This window comes from Musca vetustissima, unplaced genomic scaffold (genome assembly GCF_032173495.1).
Source record: "Musca vetustissima isolate MV318-11 ecotype Yass unplaced genomic scaffold, APGP_CSIRO_Mvet_v1 utg64969, whole genome shotgun sequence".
Classification (NCBI taxonomy): domain Eukaryota; kingdom Metazoa; phylum Arthropoda; class Insecta; order Diptera; family Muscidae; genus Musca; species Musca vetustissima.
Window position 1 is genome coordinate 24,938 of NW_026875127.1, and position 27,162 is coordinate 52,099.

General features: G+C 34.6%; 1 protein-coding gene across 1 annotated transcript; it reads left to right on the forward strand.

The window, feature by feature from the left end:
* The first annotated feature begins 12,296 nt into the window (after positions 1–12,296).
* Positions 12,297–24,035, forward strand: LOC133337630 (potential E3 ubiquitin-protein ligase ariadne-2). Its single transcript, XM_061545840.1, has 4 exons — positions 12,297–12,391; positions 22,131–22,723; positions 22,787–23,602; positions 23,889–24,035. The coding sequence occupies exons 1-4, from the start codon at positions 12,325–12,327 to the stop codon at positions 24,033–24,035; spliced, it is 1,623 nt and encodes a 540-aa protein (XP_061401824.1). The 5' UTR covers positions 12,297–12,324.
* Positions 24,036–27,162: the final 3,127 nt, after the last annotated feature.

The following is a 27,162-nucleotide window of genomic DNA, read 5'->3' on the forward strand; positions in this document are numbered from 1 at the left end:
GAACATTTTGTTTTATCGGGCAGAAGAAAAATCAGATGAGAACACAAGGATTATGGGAGTTTCACCGAAAAAATTATTCTTTTAAAAAAGCACACTGAAAAATATTCTTTAAAAAAAACCAAGCCATATATAGGACCCTGAAAAAATATCTTTAAAAAATCCACGCCTATTGAAGACCCTGAAAATGTCTTTTAAAAAATCCTTAAAAAGTCCGTGCCTTCCATAAGACCCTAAAGAATATTTTTTCTTTTCTTATAAGAACATCCACGCTTATAATAGGTCCTTCAAAAATATTTTTAAAATATCCACATCCATACTTTTAAAATCCACGCCATTTATAGGTCCTTGAAAACATATTTAAAAAATCAATGCATTGATTAGGTCCTTGAATTTTTTAAATCCTCGATTGTATTTTTGTATTCCTTAAAATTAACTTCAAATAATTTGATTTTTAAGATAAAAAAATAAATTTGAGTATACCGCACCCGCATGGAATCGACCATAAACAAAAATATTCAAATTGAGAAAAAAATATGTAGAACCGGAAAATATGCTACAAAATGCAATAAACCACTACACTATATATCCCCACACAGAGATACAGAGACCGACAGACGACGGAGGCAAATGAAAACTGAAGGAACCCACACACACACACATAAAGTCACAAATTCATAGCCATTCACATGAAATCATTTCGGAGAACGAACGAATCGACACAACCACAGCCAGCTAGTCAGCTCTTCAAAATTCAGCTGCCGCCTCTTCTTCACTCAGTTAAATTCACATCAAAATTCACCAGAGAATCTCGTCCATGGAATGGAATGAATATGAAATTCAACAAAAATATAAACGTATAAATGATAAAATGGGCATATAAATGGACGACGACGAATGGTCTGGTAAAGTGAATAAACGAAAATGATAATATAGCAGCACAAGGAGAACTACAAACAAAAGCAACATGAAAAAACTCAGACGTAAATATCAACGAAATGCATCGCAGGTTGGACAGGGTGGGAGAGGATTGTGGAAGGAGATCTTTGTCTGTGTTGAGTTACAACAGTGGAATGCAAATAAAGGCTGTGGGCTTGAACATTTTTTAATATTTTGATCCTTGAAAAAATATTCTTTAAAAAATCCACGCCTTAGATAGACCTTGAAAAAATATTCTTTAAAAAATCCACGCCTTAGATAGACCTTGAAAAAATATTCTTTAAAAAATCCACGCCTTAGATAGACCTTGAAAAAATATTCTTTAAAAAATCCACGCCTTAGATAGACCTTGAAAAAATATTCTTTAAAAAATCCACGCCTTAGATAGACCTTGAAAAAATATTCTTTAAAAAATCCACGCCTTAGATAGACCTTGAAAAAATATTCTTTAAAAAATCCACGCCTTAGATAGACCTTGAAAAAATATTCTTTAAAAAATCCACGCCTTAGATAGACCTTGAAAAAATATTCTTTAAAAAATCCACGCCTTAGATAGACCTTGAAAAAATATTCTTTAAAAAATCCACGCCTTAGATAGACCTTGAAAAAATATTCTTTAAAAAATCCACGCCTTAGATAGACCTTGAAAAAATATTCTTTAAAAAATCCACGCCTTAGATAGACCTTGAAAAAATATTCTTTAAAAAATCCACGCCTTAGATAGACCTTGAAAAAATATTCTTTAAAAAATCCACGCCTTAGATAGACCTTGAAAAAATATTCTTTAAAAAATCCACGCCTTAGATAGACCTTGAAAAAATATTCTTTAAAAAATCCACGCCTTAGATAGACCTTGAAAAAATATTCTTTAAAAAATCCACGCCTTAGATAGACCTTGAAAAAATATTCTTTAAAAAATCCACGCCTTAGATAGACCTTGAAAAAATATTCTTTAAAAAATCCACGCCTTAGATAGACCTTGAAAAAGTATTCTTTAAAAAATCCACGCCTTAGATAGACCTTGAAAAAATATTCTTTAAAAAATCCACGCCTTAGATAGACCTTGAACAAATTTTCTTTAAAAAATCCACGCCTCAGATACCCCTTTAAAAAATCCACGTTCTAGTTTAGCCTTTGAAAAAATATTCTTTAAAAATCCACGCCTTAGTTTAGCCTTTGAAAAAATATTCTTTAAAAATCCACGCCTTAGTTTAGCCTTTGAAAAAATATTCTTTAAAAAATCCACGCCTTAGATAGACCTTAAAAAGATATTCTTTAAAAATCCAAACTTGTTGAGGTCCCCGAAAAAATATCCAAAAAAACGGTCCGAAAATACCTATCCTATACCATGCGGTTCAGTGTATCTCCACATCCATTTGCCGAATGTAAACTTCACATCATAACTTTACCAATATTGCTGATGTTATGCCATTGAAATTCCCATGGACAAGTTAACGTGTACAAGGCAATAACATTTTCCGGACCCCTCCCTCTCCCCATCTTCCTCCTCGACAGCAACAATTTTTCCATAAACGTATCCATATAGACAGCGATGATGTTGTGGGAGTATGAGAATGTAGCCGTATTGAGTTAAAATGTTGGTTGTAGCAATGTGTTTACTTGTCTCTATGCTTGGATGTATGTATGAGAGCGCGCGTGTGTGTGTGTGTGTGTACGTGCAGCAAGTGTTTGAATATTGCAGCGATTTATTGCATTATCAATAAAGTGAATAAATTTTGAGGTTATTGTGGCGTGATAACGTTTTAAGGCATATTCACACAGGGAAGCAAACAAATGGCTACTCAAATGCACACACACACACAGTTGAACACACCAACACACACACATTCGCTCACATATACAGTTGGCATACGGAAAACATAAAAAAACTACGAGAAAATGAATGAAAAATATTATCCGTAACTGACCACGACAACATAAAGCGTAAACGACCAAAAACCCATACAACAACAAAAACAATGACAGAAAACAACAACAAAAAAAACAACAACAAATACAAAAAAAATTGTTGCAAAACAAACGTAGCCCTATATTGAAATGATGGCAACTGAAATCGAAATGTACACACATTGACAGCCATTTAACACAGTAACGGTGACAAGGGTTCGCGCCAGGAGTAGTTCTGCATGTGTGTGTGTGTGTTTAAGTGTATGTTTGCATTGTGCTTTGAGAGTTGGCCAATATATAAATTTATATATTATTTTTGTTGGCTAACAGTGGATATATAAATCGCTATGAAGGATAACATACACAAACTCATTAAAAATCGAGGGCCTTCTAATAAAAATTGAAAATCCACGCCTTGTTCTGAGGTCCTTGAAAAAATATTCTTTAAAAAATCCACGCCTTGTTCTGAGGTCCTTGAAAAAATATTCTTTAAAAAATCCACGCCTTGTCCTGAGGTCCTTGAAAAAATATTCTTTAAAAAATCCACGCCTTGTCCTGAGGTCCTTGAAAAAATATTCTTTAAAAAATCCACGCCTTGTCCTGAGGTCCTTGAAAAAATATTCTTTAAAAAATCCACGCCTTGTCCTGAGGTCCTTGAAAAAATATTCTTTAAAAAATCCACGCCTTGTCCTGAGGTTCTGCCTTGTTCTGAGGTCCTTGAAAAAATATTCTTTAAAAAATCCACGCCTTGTTCTGAGGTCCTTGAAAAAATATTATTTTTTCAAGGATATTTTTTCAAGGACCTCCGAAAAAGGCGTGGATTTTTTAAAGAATATTTTTTTCAAGGACCTCAGAACGAGGCGTGGATTTTTTAAAGAATATTTTTTCAATGACCTCAAAACAAGGCGTGGATATTTTAAAGAATATTTTTTCAAGGACCTCAGAACAAGGCGTGGATATTTTTTTCATGGACCTAACGAAGGCTTGCCTTTTTAAAGAATATTTTTTCAAGGACCTCAGAACAAGGCGTGGATATTTTGTTCATGGACCTATCGAAGGCCTGCCTTTTTAAAGAATATTTTTTCAAGGACCTCAGAACAAGGCGTGGATATTTTTTTCATGGACCTAACGAAGGCCTGCCTTTTTAAAGAATATTTTTTCAAGGACCTCAGAACAAGGCGTGGATATTTTTTTCATGGACCTAACGAAGGCCTGCCTTTTTAAAGAATATTTTTTCAAGGACCTCAGAACAAGGCGTGGATATTTTTTTCATATTCTTTAAAAAATCCACGCCTTTTTCGGAGGTCCTTGAAAAAATATTCTTTAAAAAATCCACGCCTTGTTCTGAGGTCCTTGAAAAAATATTCTTTAAAAAATCCACGCCTTGTTCTGAGGTCCTTGAAAAAATATTCTTTAAAAAATCCACGCCTTGTTCTGAGGCCCTTGAAAAATATTCTTTAAAAAATCCACGCCTTGTTCTGAGGTCCTTGGAAAAATATTCTTTAAAAAATCCACGCCTTGTTCTGAGGTCCTTGAAAAAATATTCTTTAAAAAATCCACGCCTTGTTCTGAGGTCCTTGAAAAAATATTCTTTAAAAAATCCACGCCTTGTTCTGAGGACCTTGAAAAAAATGTTCTTTAAGAAATCCACGCCTTGTTCTTTAAAAATTATTCTTTAAAAAAAAAATCCACACCTATTGAGGTCCTTGAAAAATAATTTTCAAAAAATCCACGCCTTGTGTAGGTCCTTGATAGAATATTCTTTAGTTCCTTTCCACTGTATAACCCAACCATGATGTATGCGGTTGAAGGATGTGTGTAACGGAAAGTCGCGCGGGGCAGGGAAACCATGGTATACTTGTTAAAATTTGTGTGGTATCATAAAAGTGCATAAATATTGTTGCCATTTTATTCATTTTGTGATTGTGTGTGTATTTATATATATATATATTTGTGTATGTGCAGCACGAAATGCACATTTACATTCTTCTTCTATGTGTTTTTTGGCTACTAGTGCTTCTGTTGCATCACTCCCGCACTGTAGTTCCGCTCACCACGCACTACACATTTGTTAACAATCTCACATTTATTGTTATTCATAATGTAAAAATTGTTGTGTTAATTAAAACAGAAAATGGTGGTAAAACACACACATACAGACACGCACACACATTCACACAACAATAATTATTATGCGTGTAGGTGATATGGTGGCAATGGGTCCTGGGGAAGCTTAATTTAAATCATTTATTTACCCAGTTTTTCCAGATTAATGTTAATGTTGATTATGGTGTTGATATTGTTTGTCCTTGGGGGGGGTGGAGTGCGGAGAGGCTGGGAGAGGTTGAGGAGAGATAAAAAGTGATGATATGGCCACACACAGCCATTATCAACGGCAGCTATCATCAACAAAAGAATGGTACGTCGATATCGTACATCGTCGCTATGATCATCATTTCATCTTCTGCCGATTTTTTTTTTTTTGGATTTGTATAGTGGAGCAACTAGGCCTTCCATAACTTGACGAGTTATTAAAGCGATAATATGCTGCTGATGTTGGCAACAACATCAACAACAATATTGCAATTAACTGATTGCAAAACAAAGGCAAGCGGCAGTGGCAACAGCAACAACACCACGTACAACAATACATTCAAATAGTCAACAACAAATACATTTACAGTTATGGTAGTCCTATAACTGTTGCGGCATCATCATTCATGAAGTGCTTCTTCTTCTTCTTTTGTTGTAACAACAAACATCCTTCACATGGATCCATATTAATAAAAGTGCACACATATACACTCTCTCGCACACATCAACACAATCGTACAATACACCAAATGCCAAACTGACTGGAATTGGTACAAACCACTAAAATTTCTTGCTGTTGTTTTTTACATTTGAAATAGAGAGCAGGTGTTTAAAGAGCTAACATTTAAGTGTTCATACATTTGACATTTTCAAGGATCAATACAAAATAATATTTTTTAAAATCCTAATGAAGGACTGGATTTTTTAAAGAATATTTTTTAAGGACCTCAGAACAAGGCGAGGATTTTTTAAAGAATATTTTTCAAGGACCTCAGAAAAAGAACAAGGCACGGAGTTTTTTAAAGAATTTTTTCAAGGACCTCAGAAGAACAAAGCGATGATTTTTTAACGAATATTTTTCAAGGACCTCAGAACAAGGCTTGGATTTTTTGAAGAATATTTTTCAAGGACCTCAGAACAAGGCGTGTTTTTTTTTAAACAATATTTTTTCAAGGACCTCAGAACAAGGCGTGGATTTTTTAAACAATATTATTTCAAGGACCTCAGAACAAGGCGTGGATTTTTTAAACAATATTATTTCAAGAACCTCAGAACAAGGCGTGGATTTTTTAAACAATATTTTTTCAAGGACCTCAGAACAAGGCGTGGATTTTTTAAAGATTTTTTTCAAGGACCTCGGAACAAGGCGTGGATTTTTTAAAGATTTTTTTCAAGGACCTCAGAACAAGGCGTGGATTTTTTAAAGATTTTTTTCAAGGACCTCGGAACAAGGCGTGGATTTTTTAAAGATTTTTTTCAAGGACCTCGGAACAAGGCTGGGATTTTTTAAAGATTTTTTTTTCAAGGTCCTCAGAAACAAGGTGTGAATTTTTTTTAAATTAATTTTTTTTTTCAAGGACCTCAGAACAAGGCGTGGATTTTTTAAAGATTTTTTTCAAGGACCTCGGAACAAGGCGTGGATTTTTTAAAGATTTTTTTCAAGGACCTCGGAACAAGGCGTGGATTTTTTAAAGATTTTTTTCAAGTACCTCAGAACAAGGCGTGGATTTTTTAAAGATTTTTTTCAAGTACCTCAGAACAAGGCGTGAATTTTTTTTTTTAATTATTTTTTTTTTCAAATACCTCAAAGGCGTGGTTTTTTTAAAGATTTTTTTCAGGGACCTCAGAACAAGGCGTGAATTTTTTTTTTTAATTATTTTTTTTTCAAGGACCTCAGAACAAGGCGTGAATTTTTTTTTTAAATTATTTTTTTTTTTCAAGGACCTCAGAACAAGGCGTGAATTTTTTTTAAAAATTATTTTTTTTTCAAGGACCTCAAAAGGCGTGGTTTTTTTAAAGATTTTTTTCAAGGACCTCAGAACAAGGAGTGGATTTTTTAAAGATTTTTTTCAAGGACCTCAGAACAAGGAGTGGATTTTTTAAAGATTTTTTTCAAAGACCTCAGAACAAGGAGTGGATTTTTTAAAGATTTTTTTCAAGGACCTCAGAACAAGGCGTGAATTTTTTTTTTAAATTATTTTTTTTTCAAGGACCTCAGAACAAGGCGTGGATTTTTTAAAGAATATTTTTTCAAGGACCTCAGAACAAGGCGTGGATTTTTTAAAGAATATTTTTTCAAGGACCTCAGAACAAGGCGTGGATTTTTTAATGATTTTTTTCAAGGACCTCAGAACAAAGCGTGATTTTTTTTTTAAATTATTTTTTTTCAAATATTTTTTTTAATGATTTTTTTCAAGGACCTCAGAGCAAGGCGTGGATTTTTTAAAGATTTTTTTCAAGTACCTCAGAACAAGGCGTGAATTTTTTTTAAAAATTATTTTTTTTCAAAGACCTCAAAAGGCGTGGTTTTTTTAAAGATTTTTTTCAAGGACCTCAGAACAAGGCGTGAATTTTATATAAAAATTATTTTTTTTTCAAGGACCTCAGAACAAGGCGTGAATTTTTTTTTTAAATTATTTTTTTTTAAGGACCTCATTTTTTAAAGAATATTTTTTTAGTTACCAATATAAAGTGCTTGGATTTTTTTTTGAGAATATTTCTTTAGTGACCTATAAAAAGCGCGGATTTTTTTTTTTTTTTTTTTTTTTTTTGAGAACATTTCTTAGGTGACCGGATTTTCTATGTCTAAAAAAGCCTGGATTTTTGAATTTATTTCTTTTCAATGAACCAAAACGATGCTTGGATTTTTTAATATAAATTTTATTTAAATATTCAACAATTTTTAAAGCCCAACATACCAAATTTCAGTCAATTCATTTGAAAAAACGTGTCAAACAATTGAGTTGGGAACTCATGTATCGAATATTTATAGCGCCATCTGTATGCCGTAATTATAAACTATACACAATTAATAGTTCTTGTCATAGATATTTGTTCAGTTTCGCTGCGCCGGTAATACTGTGTGTTACGTTATTACCGATGCCGAAAATTGAATTACAATTGGAAAGAAAAACGACCAAATTTCTATTGTCGGCTACGAAGACCTAGATAATCTGGTTATATCTTGCCATGTGAATTTAGCAAATTCAACACTCATATATATTTCAATACCATAAAACAATCCACACATATACAGTGGAGGACCGACGAATTATTACGTTAAGGAAAAAATACATTATAGAGAGAGCATTTTCTGTAAGAATTGCTATTCACCCCTGAAATTTAACAGAAAATTTCGTATATTTCCAATCTAAAAAAATATTGCATATATCTGATATGATCTGATTATATTACTTTAAAATGGACGTCCCTGATACCCCGTGGTTTGACTCATAGAAATGGTGGTCGATGTAAATGGCCACGATATGGATGGCTGAAATAAAAAACTCCCGTCGATGGTGCACAAATTTCGGCCATAGTAGGATCTGTTGGCCAACACTATTCTTCTCTTGATTTCAAAGCTGATATTATTAGTTTTCTTATGGCGGTACCGAGATATATGAAATTTTTCACTACCTCGAAGCAGAAGTTTCAAGTTCCACAGTTGGTCCGAGTCTACTGGATGTCTTTCGTGTTTATATCATCAGCTTGATCTTGTCGTCTTTTACTGACAGCCCTACTTTGGTCGGCTGCGTTTAAAGGTGTCTTGTACCGCACGCAATGTTCGACCCATTTAGTCGATGTCGTCGGTATTGGCAACTACAGAGTGTAATTTCTGCTCACATTAGCACATTTGAGATCACACTACAGAGTGACACTTTGTATGAATCCTCGTTCGGTATTGAAGGGCTCAGAGAGGTCCTTTCCGACTTTAACTGCTGACCTTATGCCAGTTAAAGTTATACTGCATAGCCGTATTAATTTCGCAGGCATGCCGAACTCAGACATGGCTTTAAACACCTCAAAGCGGATTTGGCTGTCCAATGCCGCTTTGTAGTCGAAGAATAGCTGGAATGTGTCGATGTGTTTTTCAGGATTTGGCGCAGAGTGAAAATCTGGTCAATGCTGGATTTGTCGTATAATGCCGTTGACCATTGGCTTCAGTCGTTCACGCTTTTTATGCGATGGGAAGGAGACTTAAATCTCCCTTTTTAATATTCTTCAGCCGACTAATTGCTTTTCAGTGCGAAATCATATGATTTATTTACAACTTCCCTTTCCATCGCATTTCCTGTAAGGCAATAATATCGGCGTAGTATTTTTTGAGTACATACGCCAAAGCGAACACTGCGCCTGTTCTGAACTACTCACGCACACTACACATGTAGATTCGCAGATCGTGGTCCTTTATACGTTTGCGGGGGTCGTCAGCATTGGGGGAATTTCGTTTACTTTTTCGTTGCATTTGCTTTGTATGAGGGGTTTTCCGAGTGTGGACAACTACTACGACATCTCAACCCATTTTTTATAGTTCTTATGGATGAACTCACTACTTTCACGGGTGATGAAAGTAGCCCACACCCATGGGAAATCATTGCCCACAATTGAGATGAAAGAGGGGCAAAGAGGAACAACAGTAGTTTAGTAAAAACGATCAGATTATTTCAGAGGTGGGTATTTTCACCGTAATTATGGGGATATGGGATATGTTTTTTTTTTTTTTTTTGAGAGATATACCCGTTTACCCCGTTTTTTGATTCGGAAGTTGGGTGTTGGTACCCGGTTATATGGATCCGATTAATATAAAATAGATCGAACCCCAAATTTTTTACTTTATATCCAAACGGTTTGAGATAACCAGATACGCAGAACCGGCTTCAACTGGGTAACCGCACCCAAACTCCCGGATCAAATAACCGGATACGTCCCCCCACCTCCACCTCCCCCTACCTCTGAAAACAATTTCAGAAAAATCTCATCGTTTTTACTAAACTAGAGTTTAGCCTATTGGTCTGTTCTCGTACTCGAAGAATCTACAAGTTTTTACTACGATAACAAATTTTTCTTTATGATATCGAAGAAAATAGTAAAAATTGGTAGATTTATGCAGTATGGGAACAGACCATACATATCCTGTGGCCCAACACTTTATCTTCACACTAAAATAATCGCCTGTTCGACTAAGTCTTGATTTAGATTAGGCGAGTTTACTTGCGCAAGTCTTTGTTTGTTGGAGAGAGGGGCAAGGGGAATAGAAATGAAAAAAATTGCTCGTACCGACAATTTTCTGGCAATTCGTTTTGTGTATTTTGTATTTGTTGACATTTTATATAGATTTAAATGTACAAATAGAAAAATATTTTGGAAACCGAATTGCCTTGTATAAACGCATGAAGCAAGTTCAAAAGAGAACGACAAAAATTGCCGCAAGTAAACTCGTCTAATCTAAATCAAGACTAACCATTTACAAAACACAACATCGATTATTGCATTCACAACAATCGAATAACTCTACTCGATAAAACGATTGGCCAGTAGTCGACCTATCTCTCCCTACTTCTTAGTCTCAAACGGGAAAAAGAAGACAAAAAAATTACTAACAAAAAATTGTAGTTGTGCTAATAAAAATCTAACAGTAAATACAACAAAAACAACGACGGCAACAACAAATTTCGCGTTTAAAAAAAAAAAGGTTTCAAAGAAAATGCAAAACAAAAAGACAACGTAGAAGAGAAAAAAACTACACAAAAGAAAGAACATAGTAAACGAAACGAAAAAAATCCCCTTTCCTTTGTGTGGTGTTGCTCCTCTTTTTCTATTCCAACTGGAATTGTTGGTTGGTTGTATGTGTGTGTATGTTGTCTGTCTGTCTTTCGTAGTCGTATTCGTCGTAGTAGTAATGTTGCAATAACTTCTTAAAGTTCTGGAAATAAAAAAACAACGTAAAAAACGCATTCTTTGTTGAAATCGTATTTAAAAAATTGAAGATATTCGGATTTGAGAGAAAAAAATTGCAAGGGCCTGAAAACCAACAATTATATGCAAAATCAGATCATCCCCCGTTTTGTTGTCGGTCGATGCATTGTGTCCTACGATAACTACTAGGAGCAAAAAATAAAAGCGAAAACAAGTTGGTTGGCTGCGTACGTCGTTGCTGCCACCGCCTCCTCCACCCCATAGATTCTACGGTGTGTGCATCCATACAAAATCGTTCACAACCAACCACCCTGATCTTTTTTAAGCCAAAAGTCAACAAAAACAACAACAAGGCAAAACAATTTCACCCAGCCCCGCACTGACTACCACCATTGTCCCTTCCGAACCATGTACTAATCGGTTTCTGGTGGTGCAATGAGAACTTTATATTAACAGAGAGGCATCAAACAGTTGATGGATCAAAGTAGAAGGCCAACAATAACAACAAAAACACCACGGCAGCAGTGTTTCATTTATCCATCATCCACCATAAATTCCACATTCGTTGAAGTGTTTTGTTTTCTAACAGTCCGAACCACCGAGGAGAGGAGAGACCATATGAAAAAAGAACAACAATAATCAGCTGTAGTAACACCTTCCATCGTTCGTTCGGTCTGTCGGTCGTACACACATTGTTCGTTCGTACTCACTACACTATCCTAATTTACTCCACCACGTCGACGAACGATTATCCTGGCTGGTGGTGTTTATTTGGGTACTTTTTCTTTCGTTTCGTTAAATAATTTTATGCCCGGCTGTTTTTACATCCCTCGTCGTCTGGTTGTTGTTCGTTCCCTGTCATCATCGTTGCTATAATCATTGTCTGTGGAGAACGGCAGCAGCTCCCCTACGTATATTTTGTTCGTTGGTTCGTTTCGTTTATTATTACACACATCCATCCACTTTGCATCGCAAGGGGTCATTTTGTAAGCGCACCACCACCACAACCAACGACAACAACACGAGCAAGCAAGCCAGGCCGCCAACAAACAACCACACAGAGTCACAGCCTGCCTTGCCAGCCAGCCAACCTAACAGGCAGCCAGTCAGTATTGAAACAGTTGAGTGTGTGTTCGGCACGGGTTTGTTCACATTTTGTCTGTCGCGGTTCCGTCGTAGTGGTTGTCGGTAATTCTCTGCTCTTCTTCTCGAATTGTAGTATTTTATTCAAAACTTTTATTTAAAAATTGGTGCGATCATATATATTTTTTTTAATTTAGAAAAAAAATATTTCCTATAACCGGGGGACTTAAAAACAAAGTCTGATGTTTTGAATTATAATCCCCCCTACGAATTAAAAATAATTAAAAACGTAAAAGAAAAATTACATCAAGGAATTGTGAACACAAGAAAAGAAGGAATAATACAACAACACTACAAACAAACAAAAAATATAACAGAATAAACAACATGTCAGCCGACTCGGATATGGAATATTCTGATAATGATTGTGAATATGATGATTATTATAATTCAGGTAAGAGAATCATTCGATTTAGTTAAATAAGTTTCAATAATTAAATTTTCTTTAATGTTAGGTATTTAAGATTTTGAAATCGTGCTGGCTGAACTGCCCAAAGGTGTGAAATATTTTTATAATCCAGTTTAGAATGGAGAAATGAGAAGTCACGTGTAATTTTTGAATTCAAAAAATCGACGTCATTACAAACTTATGGGAAAAATAATGCAGTCGAATTAGAATAGGCACGTTCTCAGTTTTAGAATCTAAATCTATAATCTAAAATGATTTTTAATGGTTACGCTCTCTCTTAAACCTCCACTGAAAATCCAAAATGATATAGAAAAAATGCAACCAAATAATAGGGAGCAGTTTCTGATAACGTTTCTATGATCATCCCCTATTTTGAGGAAATTTTTCTTAATAGCCATTACTGGGTGTTCTATTTTAAAAAATAAAATAGGATAAACGGAATAAATATAAACTGAAATATTCGAAAATTTTCTTTGCACTCTAATACCAACTGTGCATTTCGTAATTGGACAGGATATCTGTTAATCAAATAAATGCAGTTTTTGCAATTTCTATCACCGCATGGTGATAGAAATGACTCTCACGAAAAAGCACCCTGAGTGGACTCTACTTAAGGATGGAATCTAACATAAATTTGTCATTCCGTTTGCAACACCTCGTCCGACCGTCTATTGAAATCCGGATAGAACTCGAAATATTGAAATTAGAGCTTTGAAATTTTGCAAATTTTTTTCTACTATTTCTACGATGTTTGGTATTGAAAATGGTGCACTTTTTAGGGTATCCTCCATATAACAGTAACGCCCAATGTTCGCTATTTTCAAACTTTTGGGCATGTTTTTCAACCAAATCCGGTTTAGTTTGATACTTTGTGTTCTCATAGGGTAGGGTACATCTTTTTTCCAAAAATTTTCAATATTCATCCACTTCTTAGACCTCCAAAATTTCAATATTTTAGGGAAGGAACTGCTCGTGTCTTTCTAGGCAGCTGTTTCTCCCATAAGAGGTCAAAAAGGTGTTGAGGGCCTTGTGCTTACTTCTAGGCTTATCACAAATAGCAGTGGATTGCGCAAACGACTTGAAAGGCTTTCGAATGTTACACCCATCGGGAACATTTCATTTTCAGCAGTCCGAGTGGTGACCAGTGTGGCTATGAATTTGTTGGTGGATATTTTCACACTCCTCAGATGGAAGAAACTCATATCTGTATGCCATCAATAATAGGACCCAAAGACATGGTCGTATTTGCTTATATTACGATTTCCATACCAGTGGTTGTGAATTATTAAAAAAATTAAAAGTTAAACAGTTCCGGAGAGATCTTTCCACCTTGGTGAACTCCCAGTTTCCATCAATGTCTTCTACTTCCTATTTCTGAATTCCGTATACAATGACTGATGTCCACACATATAATTAATTATCCAACGTTTCAAAGACGGCCGGAAGTTGATCTTTCCTATGTCCTCCAACAGTTTGGCTTAGCTTAGTTTCGAAGACCTTGGCGATAAGGTCAATAGCCTTCGGAGCTGTTCATTGTGTTCGTTCAAATACGTTGACCTATGGTTTGCTTTTGCTGGAAGATTATCTGATAATGCGTGGCATATAAAAACACTGACCTATTATATGGGTTGTTGGTGGAACGTTAAATTACCTATATTTCGATAAAACAAACAAAACAAAATGAAAGGCACCTTAAAAATGCTACTAAATATTGAAATTGCAGCGTTACCTTCATATGGAGGATATGCAGAACGTCATAGCTGATTTTAAATACTGAGAACCCATTGTAATTTCAACATACAGACGTATATGTAAAATCGTCATTGAATGCTATTCTGATCAAGAATATTTAGACCCCATAAGGTGGTATCCGGTGAGAGATTCAAGTTTCAGAAATTCGGCAAAATATAAAACATGGAACGATGAAATGTGATATAAGCAAATTACAATACAAAATACAATGTAACTTTCCTTTTAGCTCTTCTATAAAACTACCTACATTCTGCTCATCTAAACGAACGAACGTAAGGTGAGATTCCATCTCAAAAAATAAGTTATCGGTTGACCTGATTTTGAAATATATACTTCGAAATAGTTAAACAAATGTTAGGGGTTTGAAAATTTTCTTAATGAGTTAATATATAATCCAATATTTATAAATTTAAATCCTAGACTTTTATGCTTTAGCTAACTTTGACGATTTTACAGAAGTATAGTGTTCGTTGGGCTCTGATTCCCTTTGGAAACGAAAATAATAATCCCAGTTGAAATCTCCTAAGTTATTGTCTGATAGATATATTATAGTCCACGGTAGGTTCATTTGTTCGATATCGAACTAATTCCTTTCAATAAATATTTACTTATTCGATTATCGTCTTTCGATATTAGAAACAATTTCTAGGAATTCTATATTTGTATTGAATACACCTCCATATCCCAATATATAGAAGATATTTTTATCACTTCATCTCAATTAAAGAAAGAAAAAGTTTTATATTCTTCTTCTGCTTGTTTACTTCGACATTGAGAAACAGGTAACCAGAGTGATGATGATGGTGGTGGTGGACAATGAACCGTAGTAATCTAAAGTCAAAAAACAGAAAGAACAACAACAATTACTTTTGTATAGGAAAAATCCCAACACAAGCCGGGTGTAAAAAGACCAACAACAACAGACAACAGGTCATACTAGAATCTCCAACCACACAAAAAGAAATGGAAAAGGGAAAAGACGAAGAAAAAAAAATCAACTGAGGAGCGAGCAATAAGAAAACAAAAATAATACTATCTATCTTGTAGTGTCTGTCTCTAGTGTTAAGATGGTTAATGACCTCTTACACCATTAAAATCGTCCTAAGAATCAATGAGTTGAGTGGACGAGTGTGTGTGTGTGTCTGTCCTATGACAAGAATTTCTTAATAGTAAAATAGTAGTATTCTCAGCAATAGTAAATGCAACATACCATATGTTTTTGCTTTTTTGTTTTGTTTTGTTTTATCAGCAATTAAAGGAAAGTAGTTTCCAGAGAAAAGAGGTCTATGGCCTTTTTCACGGGGTTTTCCTATTCACAATTTCCATCAACAACCAAAACACCGAACTAAGCTGATGGTGAACATGATTGCAGGTCTATTTTGGTTTGATTGAATCGTCGTTTCGTCTTTTTTAACGTCATCATCGTTTTCAATTAAACCAAGCAGACTTCCTATAATAACCAACCTATCCGTCAAAGAATGACAATGAATGCCTGTAGGTAGAAAATACCACATCATGTGGACCCTTATGTTTCCTCCACCACCACCACGTTCCGTTCATTGTACACACATCATTATTATTGTCATCATATGGTACTACTTTTCAAAATGATGTGCAATATCAAGAAGACGACGAAAAAGTAAACACAACTAAGAAAATAAACGTAGGAAAAATAAAAAACAAAATAATGGCTGAAAAGAAAACAATAACAAATACGTAGTATAGCAAAATAACAACAACAGCAGCAATAAAACCTCAACATGAACTTGAAAATCGTACATTTGCACTTGAATCACGTTTCGTCGCTCTCTTAACTGTGGCAATTTCACAACAATGAGGACGTAGTCTTTGATAGGTTCGTTGTTTTGTTGGTCGTCATGTTAATGTGTGGTATTGCAGTGCATAGTCATGACAATAACCTACGCGTGGGGTTAAACCCCATCTATATATGCCCAACACTATAATATACGGGTGGTATATTCATTTAGACATTGTGTATGTAACATCTTGGAAGATTCGTTGGAAATTCCATTGCATATTTTTTTAATTCAAGTACATATTTTTATACCCTTCACCACACTGTGGTACAGGGTATTATGTCTTTGTGCATATGTTTGTAACAGACAAAAGGAAACGAGATAGACACATGGTTCCTTTTGAGAATATGCACAGAATCACTTTTTAAGTCGATTTATGCATGTCCGTCCGTCCGTCTGTCCGTCTGTTGGTGTTAAATTGTAAACAAAGTACAGGTCGCATTTATGATCCGAATTGGATGAAATTTGGCATAGGTCACTTATTCGGCCCAAGGACGAACTCTATTGAAATTGGGAAAAATCGGTTCAGATTTAGATATAGCTCCCATATATATTTAACCGATTTAATGTAAACGGTCCCTATATATCTTTCGATTTGCACGAAATTTGGTACAGGCTAATCATTTAGGTCTGGAATGATGTCTGCCAAGTTTCATGAAAATCGGTCCAGATTTAGATATAGCTCCCATATATAGTTTCGTCCGATTTCATGTAAATGGTGCCCCAAAGTCCCTATATATATTTTGATTTGCACGAAATTCGGCACAACGTACTGAACTAAGCCTAGATTGATGTCTGCCAAGTTTCGAGAAAATAGGTCCAGATTTAGATATAGCTCCCATATATAGTTTAGTCCGATTTCATGTAAATGGTGCCCCAAAGTCCCTATATATCTTTCGTTTTGCACGAAATTTGGCATAACGTACTGAATTGAGCCTAGAGTGATGTCTGCCAAGTTTCGAGAAAATCGGTCCAGATTTAGATATAGCTCCCATATATAGTTTCGTCCGATTTCATGTAAATTGTGCACCAAAGTCCCTATATATCCTTCGATTTGCACGAAATTTGGTACAGCCTAATCATTTAGGTCTAGATTGATGTCTGCCAAGTTTCGTGAAAATCGGTCCAGATTTAGATATAGCTCCCATATATAGTTTCGTCCGATTTCATGTAAATGGTGCCCCAAAGTCCCTATATACCTTTTGATTTGCACGAAATTCGGCACAACGTACTGAACTAAGCCTAGATTGATGTCTGCCAAGTTTCGAGAAAATCGGTCCAGATTTAGATATAGCTCCCATATATAGTTTCGTCCGATTTCATGTAAATGGTGCCCCAAAGTCCCTATATATCTTTCGATTTGCACGAAATTTGGCATAACGTACTGAATTGAGCCTAGAGTGATGTCTGACAAGTTTCGAGAAAATCGGTCCAGATTTAGCTCCCATATATAGTTTTGTCCGATTTCATATATATGGTGCCCCAAAGTCCCTATATATCTTTCGATTTGTACGATATTTGGTACAGCCTAATCATTTAGGTCTAGAATGATGTCTGCCAAGTTTCGAGAAAATCGGTCCAGATTAAGATATAGCTCCCATATATAGTTTCGTCCGATTTCATGTAAATGGTGCCCCAAAGTCCCTATATATCTTTCGATTTGCACGAAATTTGGCATAACGTACTGAATTGAGCCTAGAGTGATGTCTGCCAAGTTTCGAGAAAATCGGTCCAGATTTCTAAATAGCTCCCACATATATAGCTCACATATTTTAAGTAATTGACGCAACAAGGAACCAATAGGAACAAAACGTTCTGAAATTAGTATAACCTAACCTGTGACAAGTTTGCTTGAAATCGCTTAATATTTGGATAGTGCTTCCACATATATTTTCCCCCGATTTCAAATAAATTGGACATCAAACTCCTCATGTTAGTCAGATTGACATCAAATTTTGCACAACGTACAAAATTGACCATAGAACTACGTAGTTGCGTTTTCTAGAAGTGCAGACATAGCCCAACGTATGACCTATTTATATTTGTTTGAAGTCGATTTACATAGTTTATGGATATATCCAGGTAGATTCACATTATCACATATATTATTTCATCCAATTTAATGTTAATAGTCCTGTTTAATATACCCATTGTGGTGAAGGGTATCATATAGTCGGCCCCGTCCGACTTTACTACTTTCCTTACTGGTTGAAACAGTCTCTGTAGACAAGCCCAAGGGAGTCTTTATTTGTGACCTGAAACTAGCCTTTATAGACGAGCTAAAAGAAGTCTCTATAGACTGGACTAGCTGTAGTAATTTACACGAGCTGTAGGAATTATCTTTAGACGAGCTGAAGGAAGGAAGACGATCTTAATAGTCTCTATAGACGAACTGAAGGGAGTCTCTATTGACGAGCTGAAGGGAGTCTCTATAGACGAGCTGGAGGAAATTTATATAGACGAACTGGTGCGAGTCTGTAGACGAGCTGAAGGGAGTCTCTATAGACGAGCTGAAGTGAGTATCTATAGACGAGCTGAAGGGAGCCTCTATAGACGAGCTGAAGGGAGCCTCTATAGACGAGCTGAAGAAAGTCTCTATAGCCCAGCTGAAGGGAGTCTTTATAGACCAGCTGAAGGGAGTCTCTATAGACGAGCTGATGCGAGTTTTCCTTAGACACCGTTCAGAGTCTTCTATAGGCGAGGTGGACCGTATCTTTATAGATTTGACGGAAACATCTATAGACGAGCTGAAGGGAGTCTTTATATACAAACCGAAGTCATTATAGACGACTTATAGGGAGCCTTCTATAAACGACCTGAAAAGAGTCTTCTGTAGAGGAGCTAAAGGGAGTCTTTATAGACGAGTTGAAGGGCAGAGTCTTTCGGGAGTCTTTATAGACGAGCTGAATGAAGTATATGTATATTCGAACTGAAAGGAGCCTTCATAGACGCGTTGACAGAAGGAAGACGATCTGAATAGTATCTACAGGCGAGCTGAATGTAGTCTTTATATCTGAAAGGAGTCTCTGTAGTCGAGCTGAAAAGAGTCTTATTAGATGAAATGAGGGTTGTCTTTATAGAAACCATTTTAATTCATTTTGAAGTGCGCTATTATATTTTCATCCAAACAATTCATGGGGTATTGATATGCAGGTAGTCTTCATTGGAATACATACCATATATTTCATCATAATGACTTAAGCAAATACTGAAAAGTAAACATTCACCACCACTAGCTCAATAATATTGCATTGGTCGAACAACGATCACCACCTAAAAGAGTAGACACAAAAAATTCATTCGAATTGCATGGTTGAGTGGTCGACCGTCCGAACGACCAGACACCACCAACAACATTAATTTCCTAAATCACTTTTGATTGGGATTTTCTGTTTTGTTTGTTTTACCTTTTTTCCCTGCATCATCTTTAATAATATTAGCTTTGAATATAAAAAAAACCAAAAACAGGCAGGCAATGTGTTTTATTTACATTCGCAACTGTTTCAAACTGAAATTTTGGCGTAGCCAGCCGCCATAGGCCCTATGATTTATTGTCTTTGGATAAATAATAATATATAGCAAGAACAACAAAATGGTTAATAATCATCATCTTGGCCATACAAACAGAATGTGTAGTAAGTGTGGGTATGTACTTTAACAAAAAAAATGTTTGCATGATTCCGAAATGTCTACCCAAGAGTACTACTTCGATTTTGTTGTGGCCATTTATAAAGAGGGACGGAGGTTAAAAATATTGCATGCGTTACGTTACGTTATGTGTCTGGCGGCGACATCACATCGTCATCATCATCGTCATGTGGATAAATGTTTAAATGCCAATGTAACCTTCATCATGTTTACCCAACCATTTGAAAAACAAGGTTCATATAATCATTTTTTTATTCCATTCTCTCGCTTCTCTGTTCCGTTTTTCCGCTATCGGGAAAAATATAATAGCAGCAGCAAAGAATGTAAATAGCGCTCACAACAAATAAAAACAATGTTTTCCCATCCATATCTCAGTTGTTGCAATGGAAAATTGATATTAGTATATCGGGTCGTTTGGAAATTTTACAGATAATAACAAAATAACAGAAAAAATCAATACCATTTACCATTAGCCAGCTATCATGGAAAATGAACAAACTGTTACAGAGATATGGGTGTGTGTGTGTGTTGATGTGCACATTTAAAAAAAAATATTTTAAGAACTGAAAAACACTGTTTTTTTAAGAGTGCTAAAGATGGAGTCTTTATAGACGAGCTGAAGGGGGTCTTTATAGATAAGCTGAGGGGAATCCTTCTATAGATACAGTGAATGGAGTATTTTTAGGCGTATTAAAGTATTCTCCATTGAAGAGCTGCAACAGGGTGAACTTATATAGAAGAGGTGAAGCAGGCAGTCTTTATAGACTGTATAGAAGTCTGACGAGGTGTAAAGGCGAGCGAAAGGGAGTCTTTCTAGAAAAGCTGAAGGGAGGCAGGTCTTTATAGACGAGCTGAAGGGAGGCAGGTATTTATAGACGAGCTGAAGAGAGTCTTTATAGACGATCTGAAATGAGTCTTTCGTGAAAAAATTATCAAAACCTATCACCCAATAATCCTCATTAACGTGGGTATTTTGAGAATACTTTGCGAAGATCTTTTAGATTCATAATCGAAGTTATTTTTCGAAGACCTATTTTCATTTTGGTATAGCCCTCACATATTCGGTATTTTCTGCAGTGTTTCCTACCGAATTGTCTGTAATTTTGTACAATTTGTTCTCATTAGGTAGCAAATCTTCTTTTTCGGTTCTTATTGGATGTCAAATCGACCTACCTACCTATATAGGTCCACGTTTTGATATAGCTCTTATATAAAGGTACCCACCCAATAATTGAGGATGTCAGGTATGTTTTTCAACCGAATGGGTTCTAATTGGATGTAAAATCCTCCTGCCAAAAATTAACAATATTGGTCCAAGTTTTTATATAGTACCCCTTATAATGGTTCAAATTTGTTTTCATATTTTTTTTTGGATTTCAGGTCTGTTTTCAGAATATCAAATAGCCTCTAATTTTGAGTTCTAATTGTGTGGCTAATCATCCTATCAGAAAATTATAAATATAGGTCGATATTTGGCTAGGGCCACCATATAAAGGTTCAGCCTCTTTTATAGGTATTTTGATGGACTTTGGCGTATTTCCAAACAAAGTTATTATATTTATATACAACAATGGACCCAATTACCCTCAAGAGGCATTTTTTTCTTAACAAAAATAAAATGTTAGTCCCAAGAAAACCTATAATGCTATCAAGAGATATTTTTTAACAAAAATAAAAATTTAATTCCCAGAAAACCGATTATAACTTTAATATCGGAGAGAAATCGTTTAATATGAGTCCATGCAACGGTCATACAAAGGTCATGCAACATGTTCGTTATGTTCAAGTCCTGAGGATCTAATGGTATTTAATTTTCTCCTGACAACAATTTATTTATTGATTTTGTTCGCCTCAGTATGCAGGGTATATAAAGTTCGACCCGACCGTACATTACGAACGCTTTACATGTTTGTTTATAATCTGGGGGTCAAGGAACGCAATGCAAATCAAAAATAAAAGCATTTTTTTGTTCTAATTCAATACCTTTTTAAATGTGGTTCCGTAATTGTTGTTATATATTAATCAGCGTCTCCTCATAAGGCAGGTGTTTGACGTTATATTTGAATTCATTAATTTTAAATTTCATTTACACTTCGGACGCATGAGGCGTTAATGACACGACTAAAAAACCTTGATTGCATTTTATTTATAAAATCAAATTAATATAAAACAATATGTAAATACCCAGGGAATGAATGAATCATTAATACCCTACGACGAAAAATTTTGTTCGGCAGACTTATAAATGGTGGGATCATACAAGTATTTCGGTTTCTTATTCATCTTTTGTAAATATATATTTTTAATTATTATCGATATTGAATTATTCTCAGGCGTATATTGAACTTGTAATATATTATTGGCCGTTAAGGCTTATAAAGAGGAGTTGTAGAGATCATACATGGCAATATTAAATTAAATATTGAAACTATATATTTTAATTTCCTTCATATGTGTGGACTTATTATTGTAAATTAAAATTGAATTTTTTATCTCTCCCTTTCCAGGTGAAGATTGTGATGTCGAACATTTAGATCCCAAGAAAACCGATCCAGAGTATTTTGAATACGAATGCCTAACCGTTGAAGAAGTAGAAAAATTACTTAACGAATCTGTGGAAAAACTAAACACAATATTACAAATAACACCGTCATTGGCAAAGGTGCTACTGCTCGAACATCAATGGATCAACCAGGTGGTCGTTGATAAATATCGCCAGAATGCCAATTCACTATTGGTGGAGACTCGCATCAAACCAGCTTGCAATAATACAGATCCCTCGTTAGAAGTAGATAATGTGGCGGCAACAACAAGTGCTGCGGCGGCTGCAGAATCTTCTTCCATAGCATTATCATCATCACCCACAAATGTTGGTGCTGGTGTTGTCGCACCACAATCATTGGGTACCCTAAGTACTTATAGTAAATCTCCAACTACCACACCCACAACCAGTAACAGTAGCAGTAGTTTGTCACGCAGTCAAATGATGTGTCCCGTCTGTGCAACAGTCCAGCAAGGTGATAAATTCTACAGTCTATCCTGTGGCCATTCGTTCTGTAAGGACTGCTGGTCCATGTATTTTGAAACTCAAATATTCCTAGTGAGTTCAACATAACTTTAAAAAATAATATTTTTATTAATGTGTTTGAATTTTGTTTCCCAGGGAATTTCCACTCAAATCGGTTGTATGGCTCAAATGTGCAATGTTCGTGTTCCTGAAGATCTGGTGCTTACCCTGGTAACCCGCGCTGTGATGCGTGAAAAATACCAACAGTTCGCTTTCAAAGACTATGTCAAGTCACATCCGGAATTGCGTTTCTGTCCCGGTCCCAATTGTCAAATTATTGTCCGCTCCCGCGAAATCGCCCCCAAGCGTGCCGTCTGCACCTCATGCAGTACATCGTTCTGCTTCAAATGTGGCATGGACTATCATGCGCCCACAGATTGCCAGGTGATACGAAAATGGCTAACGAAATGTGCCGACGACAGCGAGACGGCCAATTACATCAGTGCCAATACCAAAGACTGCCCCAAGTGTCACATTTGCATCGAAAAGAATGGCGGCTGCAATCATATGCAATGTTTCAATTGTAAATATGATTTCTGTTGGATGTGTTTGGGCGACTGGAAGACACACGGTTCGGAATATTATGAATGTTCACGATATAAGGATAATCCAAATATTGCCAACGAATCAGTGCATGTACAAGCCAGAGAAGCCTTAAAGAAATACCTCCATTACTACGAACGTTGGGAGAATCATTCGAAATCGATGCAATTGGAACAGCAGACATTGGATCGTTTACGTCAGCGTATCAATGAGAAAGTGATGAAGGGTCGTGGCACCTGGATCGATTGGCAATATTTGTTTAATGCTGCTGCACTATTGGCCAAGTGCCGTTATACATTGCAGTATACCTATCCATATGCGTATTTTATGGAGAGTGGTTCACGCAAGGATCTCTTTGAATATCAACAGGTGAGAAGGGGGAATATTATGGAAATTAGATGAATTCTATGGGCTATAGAAAAGACCTAAAAGAGCCGTTGATGGTTTAAACATATTGTTTAAGGTCTATTAAAGGCTTGGTTTCCAAAAAATATTTTTTTAAGGCCTATTAGAGGCGTTGATCTTTAAAAAATATTTTTTAAGGACTGTCAAGGTCAATCAGAGACTTGCTTTTTTGAAAAATAGTTTTTCAAATCCTATCATTTTTTAAAAAATGCATGGCTAATGTGTTATATTTTATTTTATTTTATTTCAGGCCCAACTTGAAGCTGAAATTGAAAATCTCTCGTGGAAAATTGAACGGGCCGAAACGACAGATCTGGGCGATTTAGAAAACCAAATGGACATTGCCGAAAAACGGCGTACAACATTGCTCAAAGACTTCTTCCCCGTTGAAGCTTAAAAAAAACTTCCAATTAGTAACAACAAAAAATAAACCAACAACTACAAGGCTTCAATCAATGAAAAAAAAGCGAACAAATAATTCAAGTATTTAGACAAAATGGATAAAAACCCAACAACAACAACATAACCCATAATAATACAACAACAGTAACTCCTTAGTATTTGCCAATAATAATCATCAGCTATATATACATATATATTTACATAATTTAATTTAGTAGCTAAAAATCATCATAAACAATTTTTTTGTTTTGTTTTAAAACTCAAAACTCTATTTTTTTAAGTTTAAACTGCAATATAAGATTTTTAATCGAGACATTAAAAAGAAAAACATTATGCATATAGCTTAGGTCATATATAACCTAAACAATTTTAGTAATATTAATGACAAAAACAACAAGTGATCTGATGTGTTGGTAGAATTTAATTTTAAATGAAAGGGAATTTTTGCATTTCGACATAAAACCATGACAGGCGACCCTACTCCCTCTCCAATTTTCACATTATGAATAATGCATACACTTGTCTCAAATGCACTTAGAACTTTTATAAAGAAAAAAAAAAACGTAAAAATACATACTCATACAATTTTTTATAATAACAAAAAATCAAATTTATAAAAATAATAAAATATATTAGGTTCATTAACAAATTTTAAAATAGAGTAAAAAACTGTAGCTATGTTTTGCAAACAAAATTAAAAAGTATTCTCAACAAAAATAACAAGACATTATTTGTATTCGAGAATAAGAAAAGAAAAAAATAATTCGTCACTTAGCAATGAATTTTTTTCGGTATATATAAATGTAATTAAGAACAAAGATTGGCTTTCGAGTCTCTCCCTCTCATGTGTATTATTTATAACTAAAAAAATTCGCAGAAAACAAAGTATTTTATAATATTTTATGAACAAAATTATTTGTATGAGAAAAAATTATTTCGTGTAATATTAAGACGATAATTGATAATTTTTTGTTTTTTTCCTTGTAATATATATTTCCTTTTTTATTTTAATCGCTTCTCCTCTATCTTAAAAAATCTAACTATCCTCTCTCTCTCATTTCTTGATTATTTTATTATTATAAAAAATATATATTTGTGTATTGCTGCAATACATATTGACTGAAAAGCAATTTGTTTTATAAAAAAATTCGATATGCTTTAATTATTTTTTTTCTATATATAATTTTTCCCCCTGTTATATTTTTTTTTTATTTTTTAATTCTGTAAAAACAACAACAAAACATAAGAAACTATATATTTTGTGTTCCTTTTCTTAGAAATTGGCTTTATATTATATATTATTGTACATTTTTATTATTATTTTTTTATATGTATGTAACTAAAATATTTTAAGGAAAAATAAATTTTAAATATTCATAAATAAATGTGATTAAAAATGTAAACATTTTATTTCTATATTTAATGCAGAATTTGTCCGAATATATAACCTTCTATAAATCTAACTATAAGGACTAAGAGGCGTAGATAATTTAAATGTATATTTTTGAATTGCTATCAGAGTCGTGGATTTTTTACAAAAAATATTGTAAGCCCGGATTCTTCAAAAATATTTATTTTAGGCCTATAAGAGGCAAATAGATTTTAAAAACATTTATAAGGCTTATCAAAGGCGTATATGTTTTAGATATATTTTTTCAGGGAATATCAGAGGCGTATATTTTTAAAATAAGATCTTTCAAGGACCCTCTGAGGTGTTGATTTGTTAAAAATATTTTTTTTCAAGGAATCTCAGAAGTAAAGATTTTTTAAATATATTTTTTCAAGGCTTATTAGAAGCTTGGATGTTTCAAAATATTATTTCAAAGTCTATCAGAGACATATTCGAAGCTTGGATGTTTAAAAACTATTTGTTCAAGGCCCATCAGAGGCGTTTATGTTTTTCAAATATTTTTTCTAGACCTATCACATGCGTAGATTTTTTATAGTAAAATATTTTTAAGGAATATCAAAATTTGAATATCAACAGGTGAGAAGGGGGAATATAATGGGAATTAGATGAATTCTATGGTCTACAGAAATATTTTAAAGACCTATAAGAGGCGTAGATAGTTTAAACATATTTTTTAAAGGTCTATTAAGGCGTTGATATATATATATATATATATATATATTGAAATCGTTAATATGGATGAATCAGCAGAACATAGCACTGAGAAACACCTGACACCATCATTAACGAAAACTAAGGGTAAGGGAATGTCGAAGTCAGCCTTTTTCTGTCCTTCAGTTCATTTTGAAAGATATCCGTCAGATTGTTAATAGAAGACTCCCCTATATTTAACTACTCTATATATCTCGATCATGAGAACGTCAATAGAAGACTTCACGACTTTCACCTACTAAAATATAGAAACATTTCAGATATTTCGCTAATCTTCAGTTCGTTTATAGAAATGTTCCTATATAAAACTTCACTTGTTATGTCTATAAATATAAATACTATCTTTAACTCGTTTATAAAGACTGCCTGTCCTTTATCGCGCATAAAAATACTCCCTGCATCAGCTCGTCTCTCCCCTCCCCTCAGCTCCCCTATAGAAACTTCATTTATATCGTCTATAAATAATACATTTAATTTGTCTAAAAAGACTCCCGATTAATCATTTCTATCTCCTTCAGCTCGTTTGTAGCCTTCCTATTTCATTTCGTGTATAAAAACTCCGGTCTAAAAAGGCTTTCTTTTCACAGCACGTCTACAGACTACGTTTTTTCATATCGCTCTTTGTAGAGGAATTAAAGTTAATGGAGCTCTGGGAGTTTTTTATACACGAGCTATAGACGATCTGAAAATGCGAGATTCTTCTATAAGCGATCAAAATATCAGGAAGTAATCCCTTCAGATCCTATAAAGACTACCATGTCACAACTTCTATGGATATTCTCTGGCCTCCAGCTCTTCTATAATAATTCCCTGGACTTCAAAGCCTCTTTTAAATAATTTTTAAAGACACCCTACCTACAGATTCACATTAAATAAGCCTATTCTCATCTATTGTACTATTCGAAGTTCTAAAAAAAATAAATGTGAATTATTCTAATCAATTTAGAGTTGCAGAATATCCACTTACCTTTGAGTATTGAAAAGTTCCATTATTCGTCCA

Coding starts and splice junctions, on each gene's coding strand:
- LOC133337630 (XM_061545840.1), top strand. CDS start 12,325: ATGTCAGCCGACTCGGATATGGAATATTCTGATAATGATTGTGAATAT. Junction 22,724..22,786: donor TTGAAACTCAAATATTCCTA/GTGAGTTCAACA, acceptor TTTGTTTCCCAG/GGAATTTCCACTCAAATCGG. Junction 23,603..23,888: donor ATCTCTTTGAATATCAACAG/GTGAGAAGGGGG, acceptor ATTTTATTTCAG/GCCCAACTTGAAGCTGAAAT.